Raw genomic sequence first — 15,386 nt, forward strand, 5'->3', positions numbered from 1 at the left:
TTTTGGTTTATTTTTAATGTCATCCTCTCTTTTTGGTAATTTTCATTTGATTTTCTGCTGTGTTGGGTTTTTATTTGAATGCCTGCCCGGTTTTTTGTAATTAAGTAAGAACCCTTTTTCAAGTGGGATCCCATAAACCAACCATTTATGCATGATGCGTGCATTTAATTTACAGCAAAGTTTTTGTTTTTCAAGTGTTATTGGATAACTTTTTCGAAAAGTCATGGCGTTAAATGAATTTATCATAGCATACAAAACAGCAAACCCAAAAATGTTTATGCAGCATCATTTTTAAAGCCCGACTTAGCTTTGGTTATGCCAGATCTCTGGACATAACTAGACAACAAGCCAGATGAATGATGTCAGGGAAACTTGACGCAGAGATACCCTGTACTAAAAATTAACCTATTTTTATATTAAAAAACATCAATTACAATTGGAAATAGAAATATCGATTAAAAGTTAAGAGGAAGGGACATATTAAAAAAAGAGCTTGAGACACACTTCATAATTGCAATAAATTACTTTTGGCACAGACGATACTATTGCTTACATTCATATATTCAAACTGGTATTTAAATGCTCGCATTAGAGATTCTTTTAATTATTATTATTAAATATACTCGATACCCTTTTCATGCATTTACATAAAATCAGCTAGCACAAAACTTATGTAGTCGCATTTTTAAAGCCACACAAACGAACTATGCTGAGTCTGCCATTATTTTTGACATATGTGGGGGCAACTAGGAAGCACCAAGGAATGATCGACTTTAACATAGCCTGTAATACATTATTAAGGATACAACATATAAGACCTTTACAAAGAGATGTGTTCTGTTTTCAAAAAGACAAATAAAGCTTAAGCCTTCAATTTGATGAAACTCAAGCACACATTTAAAATACACTTGACTACAGGGTATTAGGGTGTTTATGCAGCATCACGTTTAAAGCCAAACTATGCTTAGTATGCTTTTCTGTTGGCATAAGTAAAAAGGCATAAAAAAGTCGTGCCACATTAAATATGAATGTATACACGTGACTACAGTGAATACATTTTGAGCGCTAAGTGAATTCTCAAGGTGCCTTTACAGATGTCGAATTGAAAATTTGGGCATGCTTTAAAGCTCAGACACACAAACACACACAAGTACGCACACGCAAATCATTGAAGCGTGTATGCAAATCTGTTCACACACAGCTAGACACACACTGGCAGCTTGTAATGCCAACTACAGATCATTATAATGTGTGTAGATGTGTGCACACACACACATACACATATATGCAGAAATGTCTGCGTGTACATGTGTGTGTATATGCATAAATCTCAGTGAGGCAGGCAGTGATATTTTTGTAAATTAAAATTTACAAAGATTTGCATTTCAAATTTGTGCTCGCCCCCCTCTCTCCCTCTCTACCTCTCTCTCTCTCTGTCTTTTAGTTTGCCCCTCTCTCTCTCTCTCTCTCTCTCTCTCTCTCTGTCTCTTTTGTCTGTCTGGTGTCACTTGGTGCCTTTTTTAACGCCTTTGGGCGCGCGTTTTCCATTTGTCATTTTGTTGAAACACGCATAAATCTTGAATAATGTTTCGCACACACACACACACACAACATTCTAGCACACACACACACACAGCAACACATACATGCATCGCAGTAGTTTGCTACTCCCCGCTCCCAACAAGACGCTGCCACTGTGATTTGTGCGCTGACTAATTTGCTTGACTATTTTGCGTATCTTTCAAAATTTTTGTAAATTACAAACATTTGCCTAATGTGTGTTGATGAATTGTTGGCAAATATAACAATCACTGGCTAATGCCTGACGAGAACTAATGTGTTGCCACGATAAGACTCAAGGCAAAACGAGTTGTAGAAATATGTTATTTGTAATGCAACTATTCCAAGTGACTAAAGTTTGTATATATTTAATAATTAATTAATGAATTTCTTTAAGGAACTGCAGCTTAATTTAAGAAAATATTTACTTGTAAAAGATATTCATAATTTAATAAGGCGAATGTCTGCTTCTGCAGTAAGCAAAACTAGTTGAACGTTCCATGGCTCTGAAGGTTCTAATTTTCAGGATTTTATTATTAAAACTCACACCTGTTTAAATTCAATAAAATTTGGTCGCTTAGATGCCCTAAAACAATCGAAATTCTCAGTTTCAAATAAGAAGCACATCAAATTGCATAAATCTTTTATAAACTTAAAGTTTCGGAATAAGTTGTTCATAAATTGTGTTTCGTAATTGTCATAAATCAAATGCGAGACTCACCTGGAGCTTTGACCATTGGATGCGACCAATGCAGCGGGAAGAATTGCGCCAGGCTAATTTGGCGCCATAAATTAGCTCGGTTTCAGTTAACTGATAATGTCCCGTTGTTTCAATGCTCTGTCGCACCTGTTTCCAGCGCGTGTCGTGGGCGGCGGACGAGGAGCTGACATTTGGAAGTTGGCAATTTGAAGCAATTGTATCTTTGGCCGTGAGTCTGTTTGCTTACCGCTTAATGGAGGTGAAGTATTGATCCAGAAAATCCTTGGCGTGCTCCAGCACCAAATCCGATTTGCGCGCCTCGACCGGCGCATTGCCGATGTTCATGATGCTGCTCGTGCAGGTTGCCCTCGAGCAGGACAATATCTGGCAAGAAAATGATAAATAAATAAGTCATAAACATGACACAAATATGACATGTGAGTGTGGGGGGCGCGGTGAATGGGGCTGGGCTGTGTCTTAACGTTTGGACAATTTAATTAAAAATTTAATTGCTTATCTGGGTAATTAAATTTTTGATTGCTCATTTCGTGCGCCCTAATTGCAGCGACAAATGAAGATGAATGACAGAGCTGCCACAGCTATAAAAGAGAAAGACACCCACTACTTGTTGCCCCACCCAAACCCAACCGCTACCCACCCCCGCTCGGTAATGCAATACAAATGAAATTAAACAGAAACGGCTCCGGGAATCACATGAAGCAACAACTGACAACTTCTCGCCTTGAGCTTTATCTCCCAAAGTTCCCAAGATTGCGTTTAAAAAGCATTTCACTGTCAATTGCGAATGTGACTTTTACTTTGCTTTACATTCACGATTTCTTAACTGTATTATATTTCTTTTTTTTTTTATTACTCATGACGCATGTCGCTGTAATTATACCCTGTGATGGACTCTCATCAATAATCAATTTAAGCAAGCAAAAATATACTTTTGCTTAAAAACAAATACTTTAATACATAGATCAAAAGAAAATACTTTAATACATAGATCAAACTACTTTAGCATAAGAAATGTTGCTCGCGGCTAATAAAGCACTTTGCAATTTTATTTTTGCTACAGAGTATTGCCAAGTTGAGCACTCTTCCCCACACGGCTTGCCTTTCAGTCTATACTTGCAACGCTCAATTTATCCTACTACCCCGCACTGAAAACTGCGAACGCACTGCCTGTTGGCTGTTTTTCTTTTACCTTGGCTTACGGTCTGTTTTTGTCGACGGTTTAATTTACTCAACGCCAACGCCAACGCGAACGCCTTGAAGCGCCAGGCAATGGCAAAGCAACCTGCGGTCATAATTAGTTTGTTTTCACAGGCAGTTGAGCTTTTGAATTGGCTGGAGAAAAGCGAATTGGCCCCCGCCATAAAAGAGCTCAAGTGCTTTTACCTTCTGCTTGTTACAGTTGTGGCTCTGGCACTGCGACAATTACATAACACATACGCCGTGTATGACAAGACAATTTTTTTACGTTTGCTTCATAGGCAGTTGCTTAAGTATTAAAAGCTCTTAAATTATTGTAATTAAGTTGACATTAAAGTACTTAATAACCCTTTTTTTGGAGATCAAAGTCTTAAGTAGCTGCTATCATATATCATAGTCTTCACAAGAGACTCATCTGTTCAAATGTTAGCTGTCTGGTTAGCAAATTTTGGTACTCGAATGAGAAGGTGGCATTGAACCTGGGCTATAAGAGCATAAAGGTTAAAAAGTGCAGACGTTCTCTATCAAACATCTTATCAAACAGAGGTCCTCAGCTTGAGAGTTATTCTTATTCCTTTTTTCTTAATGTTATCTTCATACTACTTCTGTAGCTTTAAGTTTATTAATTTGCAAATGAACCAAAAGAGAATCAATATCCAACTCATAAGCTTATATAGCCTTTGCTTTTGTAGAAAAAATATGCTTTTTAAAGTTGTATGAGAAATGTTAAGTTAAAATTCCAAAACTAAAATTAAATATTTGTTTTAATCAACTTTTTTCAAAACTATCAAAAATATGAAAATTTCATTTCATGTTACTAAAATTGGAATTTAATTTACCAAAATTTTCACAGAATATATTCTAGCATTATGTCCTTTGTGCAAGTTTTTTGCACAAGCTGAAGTTAATAAATTCTGGTTGTTAATTTATGAGCCCCTCAAGCAACTTAACCACAATAAACTGCACACACACTACTTTTCTCATATAAAATACTAAGAAAAAAAATTATTCAGTTTCCCACACGGTTGGGGCATAAACTTTGCCAATTTTCACTCAACTGCACAGGACAAATTTATGCACAATGCAAACAGCAACTGGAAGCAGCACACACGCCCACTCACACGTGCACACTTGGTGTACATTACGCAATTTATTTGCAACAACTTGAAAATTATTATACTAATAAGTAAAGCTTGCCACTGCATGCCACGCCCACGCACACACACACACACACACACACACACGCACATAAACCTCATTATGGTACTGCAGTGTGTTTACCGTGCTAGAAAATGAAAATTTTCCCTGTCAAAGTGGAAAAATCTCATAAGGCAGCCGAAAATTGTGGCCAGACCGCATTACATTTAAGGAGAATTTGGCTGCCAGCGTCAAATGTAAATAATTGCGAGGCTTCAGCTACTACCGCATGCCACGCCCATTAACTGGTTAGAGCCCCGCCGAGCACCAACACACAGAAAGTTCTTCAAAATTGTTTTATGTAAATAAAAACACAAAGCAGCAGCAACAACGCAACGCAACACAACGCGAGTGCGCCGGAAACGGAAATTGTTGCAGCTGCAAAGCGTCAAATAAATACATATACAAACACAAACACACACACACACACCCAACACACACACACACTCAAAGTTTACCCAGCATCTTGGTATTTGCAGCTGGGCAGTGCAAAGCTGTGGGTCTTTCTCTGGCGTACGCCAAATTTGCACTTTTTTGTAAGTTTTCCTATTCAATTTTCAACTTTTTTTTTGTTTCAAAATTTATGCGCCGCTTAAGAAGAAGAGTGTAAAAAGTGCAGCCAGCTGTTGTTTTTTGCTAAGACGAATCGCAAATGCGCTTGCGTTTGGTAGAAATATGCAAAACAAATTATGTTGTTTTTATATGCTAAGCTCATTCTCACATTTACTGTGCTATTCACATCGATAATACATTTAATCGATAACAGCTCGTTACACATTAAACATATTTATCGATAAAGTTTCTCGTTTTTATCGATCGATAATACACTTAATCGATAGCAGCTTGTTACACATTTAACATATTTATCTTTAAAGTTTCTCTTCTTTATCGATCAATAATACACTTAATCGATAGCAGTTCGTGACACATTTATCGATATATTTAATCAATATCTTGTTATCGATATCGATATAAGCTTCTTTCAAATATATCGATAATTTATAATTAATGGAAATAATTAATAGAAACGGAATATCAATCAATAAATCTTTAATATATATTTAATCTTATTTTCTTATGCAGTGTAAGAAGTTTTTCTGAATTAATTTTTAGCTAATACATGCATTTTAACACCTTCACTTAAAAGTTTTCAACGCCCCAAAACTTTGTTAGTAGTTCACTTGCCCTGCTGCATTTGAAGTGGCAATAGAAGTGAATAACACTTGAAATAAACATTATTTGCAGTTCTTAACTTCAATTACTACCTTGCCATGAACTTTAATACGCTCAGCTCTGCCACCCAGCTCCATCTGCGTCTGGTCTAGCTTCTTTTTTTTTGGCAGAACAAATTGCAATTCATAATTTCAGCGAACTATTGCATTTAAAAGCAGCGCATGAATGAAATTAAAATACATTTTTGGCAAACACAAAACTATTTATAAAAGTTGAACAAATAATGCAATTCAAAAGCCACATTATTATTTATTTACTTGCCTGGTACAAATATGACAGGAAACACTCTCCAACTGGGCCTTAACAAACTGTTTCTTTGTTCCTGATAAAGTTCATGTTAACGCCTTAAAAGTTGGATGGCATTTTAATCTTTCTTTTAAAAGGATTGCAACATAAGGTCCATTCTGGGTAAATGCTTATCGATACATGGCGATAACATGCATATCGATTGTAAAATTTATAACCAACAGTCAATCTTGATATTAAGACTCTTTATCAAAGTGGTCTACTTGGGGGGCAAATTGCAAGTTGAAGAGGGTTTTGGCTAACAACAATATTAACAATTGATTGCGAGCTCGTAAAACTTCTATTGAATATAATTATCGATTGTTTAAATGGAGAACAATCCTGATGTTAAACTATTTAATAGTCATATGAGGAAACTATATATATAGATACCTTGATCATCTATACATTCTTTTGACTTTTGACTGGGTCCAACTTAGTCTTTGAGGCATAGCATATTTAATTTTACTATCGATTACTTAAAGGGTGGATAAACCTGCTGTTAAAAATCTATCCAGGATCTAATAGTTAGCTGATACCCATGTTATACTTTTGACTGGGTATAACTAAGAGTTTCAAGCATCACATATGTTTTAATAGCGAAAGCCCCCGCTCAGAATCATAAAAGTTATGAAACCCGCAATTAAGGGTTCGTATTTACATAGACGAGCTACATTGTGGGCTTTTTAATTGACGGCTTGTTAAGGCATTTAAGCCGCGCATTCAGAGCTGAGGACATAAAGCTTAATTTCCTTTAAGTGGCGCCATAACAACTGACAGCTTACAGCAATGAAAAGAGCTGAATGGGGTTTCTCCTAGCGCTTATTATAATTAGCAGGTGTGGGCGAAATTTGCATGCCAATTGGCAAGTTGAGTGTTTTCCCAAGGTAGCCAAAGTCGAGGACGCTACTTGAACAAAATGGCGGCAAGAGCAAATATTTTGCATTGCATAATTTTATGCGCTCGACGCATTAAAATTCAACTGATGGCGCCTGCTGGGGCGGGAACGATGGCATTGCAATGAAATTTGATTGCAAAAAAAGGATTCGTAGCGCCATTTCCGACGCCAACTGTCGGCGTCGACGCTGACTTAATTAGCCAGCCAAATGCCGCTTGGGGTTGCCTCAGCTAATTGAGGTTAGTTGCCAACTTTAATGCCAACACGTCGACGTCTTTTCCGCTCATGCAACGCGCCCCGAAACTGCTCTTTTGGCGGCCTAATGAGTTTTAAATCGCATCCACAGTCGCCGTCGCCGGCGTTGTTGCAGTTGCTGAATCAGTTTTGGCGGCCCAGCTGCTTGCCACATCATCTACAGCAATTAATTTAGGCAGTGGCTAAATCATTTCTGAATTAAATCGCATAAAATAACTGCTAAAACTTAAATAGAATATTTGACATAAAATATTGGTTGTATTAACATGCCCTCAGCTTTAGATATTATGCACTCAATAAATTTACAAATGCTTTAATATGCTCTTAGAGACTGCTTACAAATCACACATATATATGTTATTGTTCATATAAGAAGTATTAAAGTTTAGATTTTATTTACCCACCAAATTTAATAGTTCCTTAATGCGCGTTTTAATGTGCTTTTAGAGCTAGCTTTAAGCAGTGCTATCTAACTAAAAAGCTTTCAGCTTCACAAACCGAATGTGCTTTTAGAGACCACTTACAAATCACACAATTCTTTAATGTGCATTTTAATGTGCTTTTAGAACTAGCTTTATAAAAGTAAAGCTTTAAGCTTCTTTTATACAGACTTAAAGCATTTCATGCGCTTTGGAAACTGTTCTACGAAATTTTATTTATTCCAGAACTAACCATAGCCAATCAAATATAGCCCGCAACTTGCATGTGAAAACATTTAGACCTTGCAATATTTTCAGGGCAGCGGGCGAATGCATGTAGAAAATTAATATTATATAGAATAATAAGTGGGGAATAACAAAAATTGTAATTGCAGTGAAAACACATTGAAATAAAAACAAATCAGAAATAATTAAACTTTCTTAATAACTATTAATGGTGTGTCGCATTTTATTTCTCTCGGGATTGTTCTGAGAATTGTGAGACGCGTACTCCAATAAGTTTTAATTCCACATTATTAAACAAATCTCTTCTATGGTATTTTGGGCTGCTGTCAAAGTCTGAGACAGCAGTTTTAAGTTAACCACAAGTGAAAACTTTATTTTGACTCTGCTGACCGCAACAGAGTTTACAAAAAATAACAACGACGACAGTTTCAACGGAATTTCGTCGCACGAGCACTTTTCAGCCTGCACACAGACACAGACTAACTAACATAACACACAGCTGGATATAATTTTACAAACACACACACACATGCATAAAAAGAATTTCCAGCTACTTCATTACGCTGAGCACACTTGGCTCTAAGCGTCAATGGGGCCAACAAATGCGGGGTCCTTTAATCCTGGCAACAGGCACGCACTCGAACAACTTTTACATAACAAACTGCAGTAAACGTTAAAATTGCAGGCAAACAAACAGCCAGCACACGCACACCCACACCCACACCCACACACACACACATACACCCATACACTCAAACAATTACATGGCCAACTAGCAGCATCATGAGTATTAAATAACTCCTACAAGTATGCAATGGTTTTTTTCTCTGCGCTCGGCATGTCAGAACAAACTTTTTTACGCTCTGAAGGAAAAGAGAAAACATGCTGCGAATTGTTTTACTGCCTTTTTATTGCACATTCATTCGTGGGGCGCAGAGCGCCCCCGCAGTTTCTTAGCCGGCCAAAAGGCCCCTACGCAGCCGGATAGCATTTGGACCACGTGCAAACAGCTAATTATGATCTGTCCTAAGTGGCTGGTACTGAAATGGAAACGTGACTTACCTCGCGTCCTTTGCTGTGCAGCGTGTCGTACACCTCCGGCCTGCCCTCGATGTTCTTCAGCCGCATCGGCTTGCGCATCAGCAAACTGCGGCCCTCGTCGTCCAGGTGCATGAAACTGCAATAAATTGAAAAATCAATCAATCTACAAATGCATATTGAAAAAATGTAAACATGAACATTTAAAGTAGCAAAAAAATAAGAGCAAATTTATGTTTAAACAGGGCAAAAAAAAAACAATTAATTGGAAAAAAAATAATTCTGAATAAAATCTATGTTCAAATTATAAATCGAATAATGCTTAAAAATAAAATCCATCAAAAGTAATCAACAGAACAAATGAGATATTTCACGTACGCAGTTTCAGCAGATTTATAATATTTATAATTTTACTAGTTTTGACATTGATTTAAATCACAATTTAAATTAACGCTGGACAAAAAACACAAGAAAATAAACAGCACAAATAGCCTAAATGTTATAGATATGATGAAGCGTTTAAAATTTGAATACATCAAAATATTTTGTAATAAGTTGGGCAAAGTACAGCATAAGCAAAAATGTCTTTATTTTTATATAATTATTTAAGTGGATTTTCTGAAACCATTGTTGACCATGTGAAAATACTACTCCCAAACATCCTGCATAGAAATAGGTCAACATTTCCAACTACCATAACTCGGTTAAATCTGATCAAATTTTTATAAGGTTTGGCTTTTTGTTCATGGTTTGGCCTCCAGATTAAATCTGCATCGAAATCTGGCAACATTATTTTTGGTCAAAATTCATGTCAAAATGATACCCTCAAATATCCTATATAGACATAGGTCAATATTTCCCACCCCCATAACTTGGTCAAAACTCAACCGATTTTCAAAAGTCTTGGCTTTTTGTTCATGGTTTGGCCTCTAGATCAATTCTGCATCCAAATCTGACAACATTATTTTTGGTCAAAATTCATGTCAAAATGAATCCCCTTAAATATCCTATATAGACATAGGTCAATATTTCCCACCCCCATAACTTGGTCAAAACTCAACCGATTTTCAAAAGTCTTGGCTTTTTGTTTATGGTTTGGCCTCAAGATCAATTCTGCATCCAAATCTGGAAACATTATTTTTGGTCAAAATTCATGTCAAAATGATACTCTCAAATATCTCAAATATATATAGACATAGGTCAATATTTCCCACCCCCATAACTTGGTCAAAACTCAACCGATTTTCAAAAGTCTTGGCTTTTTGTTCATGGTTTGGCCTCTAGATCAATTCTGCATCCAAATCTGGAAACATTATTTTTGGTCAAATTTCATGTCAAAATGATACCCTCAAATATCCCATATAGACATAGGTCTAAAGTTCCCACCCCGTTAACTCGGTCAAAACTCAACCGATTTTCAAAAGTCTTGGCTTTTTCTTCATGGTTTGGCCTCCAGATCAAATCTGCATCCAAATCTGGCAACATTATTTTTGGTCAAATTTCATGTCAAAATGGTACCCTCAAATATCCTATAAAGACATGGGTCAATATTTCCCACCCCCATAACTTGGTCAAAACTCAACCGATTTTCAAAAGTCTTGGCTTTTTGTTTATGGTTTGGCCTCTAGATCAATTCTGCATCCAAATCTGACAACATTATTTTTGGTCAAAATTCATGTGAAAATGATACCCTCAAATATCCTTTATAGACATAGGTCAATATTTCCCACCCCCATAACTTGGTCAAAACTCAACCGATTTTCAAAAGTCTTGGCTTTTTGTTTATGGTTTGGCCTCTAGATCAATTCTGCATCCAAATCTGACAACATTATTTTTGGTCAAAATTCATGTGAAAATGATACCCTCAAATATCCTTTATAGACATAGGTCAATATTTCCCACCCCCATAACTTGGTCAAAACTCAACCGATTTTCAAAAGTCTTGGCTTTTTGTTTATGGTTTGGCCTCTAGATCAATTCTGCATCCAAATCTGACAACATTATTTTTGGTCAAAATTCATATGAAAATGATACCCTCAAATATCCTTTATAGACATAGGTCAATATTTCCCACCCCCATAACTTGGTCAAAACTCAACCGATTTTCAAAAGTCTTGGCTTTTTGTTCATGGTTTGGCCTCTAGATCAATTCTGCATCCAAATCTGGAAACATTATTTTTGGTCAAATTTCATGTCAAAATGATACCCTCAAATATCCCATATAGACATAGGTCTAAAGTTCCCACCCCGTTAACTCGGTCAAAACTCAACCGATTTTCAAAAGTCTTGGCTTTTTCTTCATGGTTTGGCCTCCAGATCAAATCTGCATCCAAATCTGGCAACATTATTTTTGGTCAAATTTCATGTCAAAATGGTACCCTCAAATATCCTATAAAGACATGGGTCAATATTTCCCACCCCCATAACTTGGTCAAAACTCAACCGATTTTCAAAAGTCTTGGCTTTTTGTTTATGGTTTGGCCTCTAGATCAATTCTGCATCCAAATCTGACAACATTATTTTTGGTCAAAATTCATGTGAAAATGATACCCTCAAATATCCTTTATAGACATAGGTCAATATTTCCCACCCCCATAACTTGGTCAAAACTCAACCGATTTTCAAAAGTCTTGGCTTTTTGTTTATGGTTTGGCCTCTAGATCAATTCTGCATCCAAATCTGACAACATTATTTTTGGTCAAAATTCATGTGAAAATGATACCCTCAAATATCCTTTATAGACATAGGTCAATATTTCCCACCCCCATAACTTGGTCAAAACTCAACCGATTTTCAAAAGTCTTGGCTTTTTGTTTATGGTTTGGCCTCTAGATCAATTCTGCATCCAAATCTGACAACATTATTTTTGGTCAAAATTCATATGAAAATGATACCCTCAAATATCCTTTATAGACATAGGTCAATATTTCCCACCCCCATAACTTGGTCAAAACTCAACCGATTTTCAAAAGTCTTGGCTTTTTCTTCATGGTTTGGCCTCTAGATCAATTCTGCATCCAAATCTGACAACATTATTTTTGGTCAAAATTCATGTGAAAATGATACCCTCAAATATCCTTTATAGACATAGGTCAATATTTCCCACCCCCATAACTCGGTCAAAACTCAACCGATTTTCAAAAGTCTTGGCTTTTTGTTTATGGTTTGGCCTCCAGATCAAATCTGCATCCAAATCTGGCAACATTATTTTTGGTCAAATTTCATGTCAAAATGGTACCCTCAAATATCCTATAAAGACGTGAGTCAATATTTCCCACCCCCATAACTTGGTCAAAACTCAACCGATTTTCAAAAGTCTTGGCTTTTTGTTTATGGTTTGGCCTCTAGATCAATTCTGCATCCAAATCTGACAACATTATTTTTGGTCAAAATTCATGTGAAAATGATACCCTCAAATATCCTTTATAGACATAGGTCAATATTTCCCACCCTTTTTGGCTTTTTGTTTATGGTTTGGCCTCTAGATCAATTCTGCATCCAAATCTGACAACATTATTTTTGGTCAAAATTCATGTGAAAATGATACCCTCAAATATCCTTTATAGACATAGGTCAATATTTCCCACCCCCATAACTTGGTCAAAACTCAACCGATTTTCAAAAGTCTTGGCTTTTTGTTTATGGTTTGGCCTCTAGATCAATTCTGCATCAAAATCTGACAACATTATTTTTGGTCAAAATTCATGTGAAAATGATACCCTCAAATATCCTTTATAGACATAGGTCAATATTTCCCACCCCCATAACTTGGTCAAAACTCAACCGATTTTCAAAAGTCTTGGCTTTTTGTTTATGGTTTGGCCTCTAGATCAATTCTGCATCCAAATCTGACAACATTATTTTTGGTCAAAATTCATGTGAAAATGATACCCTCAAATATCCTTTATAGACATAGGTCAATATTTCCCACCCCCATAACTTGGTCAAAACTCAACCGATTTTCAAAAGTCTTGGCTTTTTGTTTATGGTTTGGCCTCCAGATCAAATCTGCATCCAAATCTGGCAACATTATTTTTGGTCAAATTTCATGTCAAAATGGTACCCTCAAATATCCTATAAAGACATGGGTCAATATTTCCCACCCCCATAACTTGGTCAAAACTCAACCGATTTTCAAAAGTCTTGGCTTTTTGTTCATGGTTTGGCCTCCAGATCAAATCTGCATCCAAATCTGGCAACATTATTTTTGGTCAAATTTCATGTCAAAATGGTACCCTCAAATATCCTATAAAGACATGGGTCAATATTTCCCACCCCCATAACTTGGTCAAAACTCAACCGATTTTCAAAAGTCTTGGCTTTTTGTTTATGGTTTGGCCTCTAGATCAATTCTGCATCCAAATATGGCAACATTATTTTTGGTCAAAATTCATGTCAAAATGATACCCTCAAATATCCCATATAGACATAGGTCTAAAGTTCCCACCCCGTTAACTCGGTCAAAACTCAACCGATTTTCAAAAGTCTTGGCTTTTTCTTCATGGTTTGGCCTCCAGATCAAATCTGCATCCAAATCTGGCAACATTATTTTTGGTCAAAATTCATGTGAAAATGATACCCTCAAATATCCTTTATAGACATAGGTCAATATTTCCCACCCCCATAACTTGGTCAAAACTCAACCGATTTTCAAAAGTCTTGGCTTTTTGTTTATGGTTTGGCCTCTAGATCAATTCTGCATCCAAATCTGACAACATTATTTTTGGTCAAATTTCATGTCAAAATGGTACCCTCAAATATCCTATAAAGACGTGAGTCAATATTTCCCACCCCCATAACTTGGTCAAAACTCAACCGATTTTCAAAAGTCTTGGCTTTTTGTTTATGGTTTGGCCTCTAGATCAATTCTGCATCCAAATCTGACAACATTATTTTTGGTCAAAATTCATGTGAAAATGATACCCTCAAATATCCTTTATAGACATAGGTCAATATTTCCCACCCTTTTTGGCTTTTTGTTTATGGTTTGGCCTCTAGATCAATTCTGCATCCAAATCTGACAACATTATTTTTGGTCAAAATTCATGTGAAAATGATACCCTCAAATATCCTTTATAGACATAGGTCAATATTTCCCACCCCCATAACTTGGTCAAAACTCAACCGATTTTCAAAAGTCTTGGCTTTTTGTTTATGGTTTGGCCTCTAGATCAATTCTGCATCAAAATCTGACAACATTATTTTTGGTCAAAATTCATGTGAAAATGATACCCTCAAATATCCTTTATAGACATAGGTCAATATTTCCCACCCCCATAACTTGGTCAAAACTCAACCGATTTTCAAAAGTCTTGGCTTTTTGTTTATGGTTTGGCCTCTAGATCAATTCTGCATCCAAATCTGACAACATTATTTTTGGTCAAAATTCATGTGAAAATGATACCCTCAAATATCCTTTATAGACATAGGTCAATATTTCCCACCCCCATAACTTGGTCAAAACTCAACCGATTTTCAAAAGTCTTGGCTTTTTGTTTATGGTTTGGCCTCCAGATCAAATCTGCATCCAAATCTGGCAACATTATTTTTGGTCAAATTTCATGTCAAAATGGTACCCTCAAATATCCTATAAAGACATGGGTCAATATTTCCCACCCCCATAACTTGGTCAAAACTCAACCGATTTTCAAAAGTCTTGGCTTTTTGTTCATGGTTTGGCCTCCAGATCAAATCTGCATCCAAATCTGGCAACATTATTTTTGGTCAAATTTCATGTCAAAATGGTACCCTCAAATATCCTATAAAGACATGGGTCAATATTTCCCACCCCCATAACTTGGTCAAAACTCAACCGATTTTCAAAAGTCTTGGCTTTTTGTTTATGGTTTGGCCTCTAGATCAATTCTGCATCCAAATATGGCAACATTATTTTTGGTCAAAATTCATGTCAAAATGATACCCTCAAATATCCCATATAGACATAGGTCTAAAGTTCCCACCCCGTTAACTCGGTCAAAACTCAACCGATTTTCAAAAGTCTTGGCTTTTTCTTCATGGTTTGGCCTCCAGATCAAATCTGCATCCAAATCTGGCAACATTATTTTTGGTCAAAATTCATGTGAAAATGATACCCTCAAATATCCTTTATAGACATAGGTCAATATTTCCCACCCCCATAACTTGGTCAAAACTCAACCGATTTTCAAAAGTCTTGGCTTTTTGTTTATGGTTTGGCCTCTAGATCAATTCTGCATCCAAATCTGACAACATTATTTTTGGTCAAAATTCATGTGAAAATGATACCCTCAAATATCCTTTATAGACATAGGTCAATATTTCCCACCCCCATAACTTGGTCAAAACTCAACCGATTTTC

General features: G+C 36.3%; 1 protein-coding gene across 2 annotated transcripts in view; it reads right to left on the reverse strand.

Moving 5' to 3' along the window:
* Nos (Nitric oxide synthase) overlaps positions 1-15,386 on the reverse strand; it is a 54,211-nt gene that overhangs the window by 22,301 nt on the left and 16,524 nt on the right. For both annotated transcript variants that reach the window (XM_032438003.2, XM_032438002.2), the window contains exons 3-5: positions 9,074-9,188; positions 2,508-2,644; positions 2,282-2,444 (exon numbers count right to left, since the gene is read on the reverse strand). In XM_032438003.2, coding sequence (XP_032293894.1) covers positions 2,282-2,444; positions 2,508-2,644; positions 9,074-9,188 — 415 coding nt within the window. The remainder of the gene's footprint in view (positions 1-2,281; positions 2,445-2,507; positions 2,645-9,073; positions 9,189-15,386) is intronic.

The sequence above is a fragment of the Drosophila virilis genome, chromosome 4 (genome assembly GCF_030788295.1).
Source record: "Drosophila virilis strain 15010-1051.87 chromosome 4, Dvir_AGI_RSII-ME, whole genome shotgun sequence".
Lineage (NCBI taxonomy): Eukaryota > Metazoa > Arthropoda > Insecta > Diptera > Drosophilidae > Drosophila > Drosophila virilis.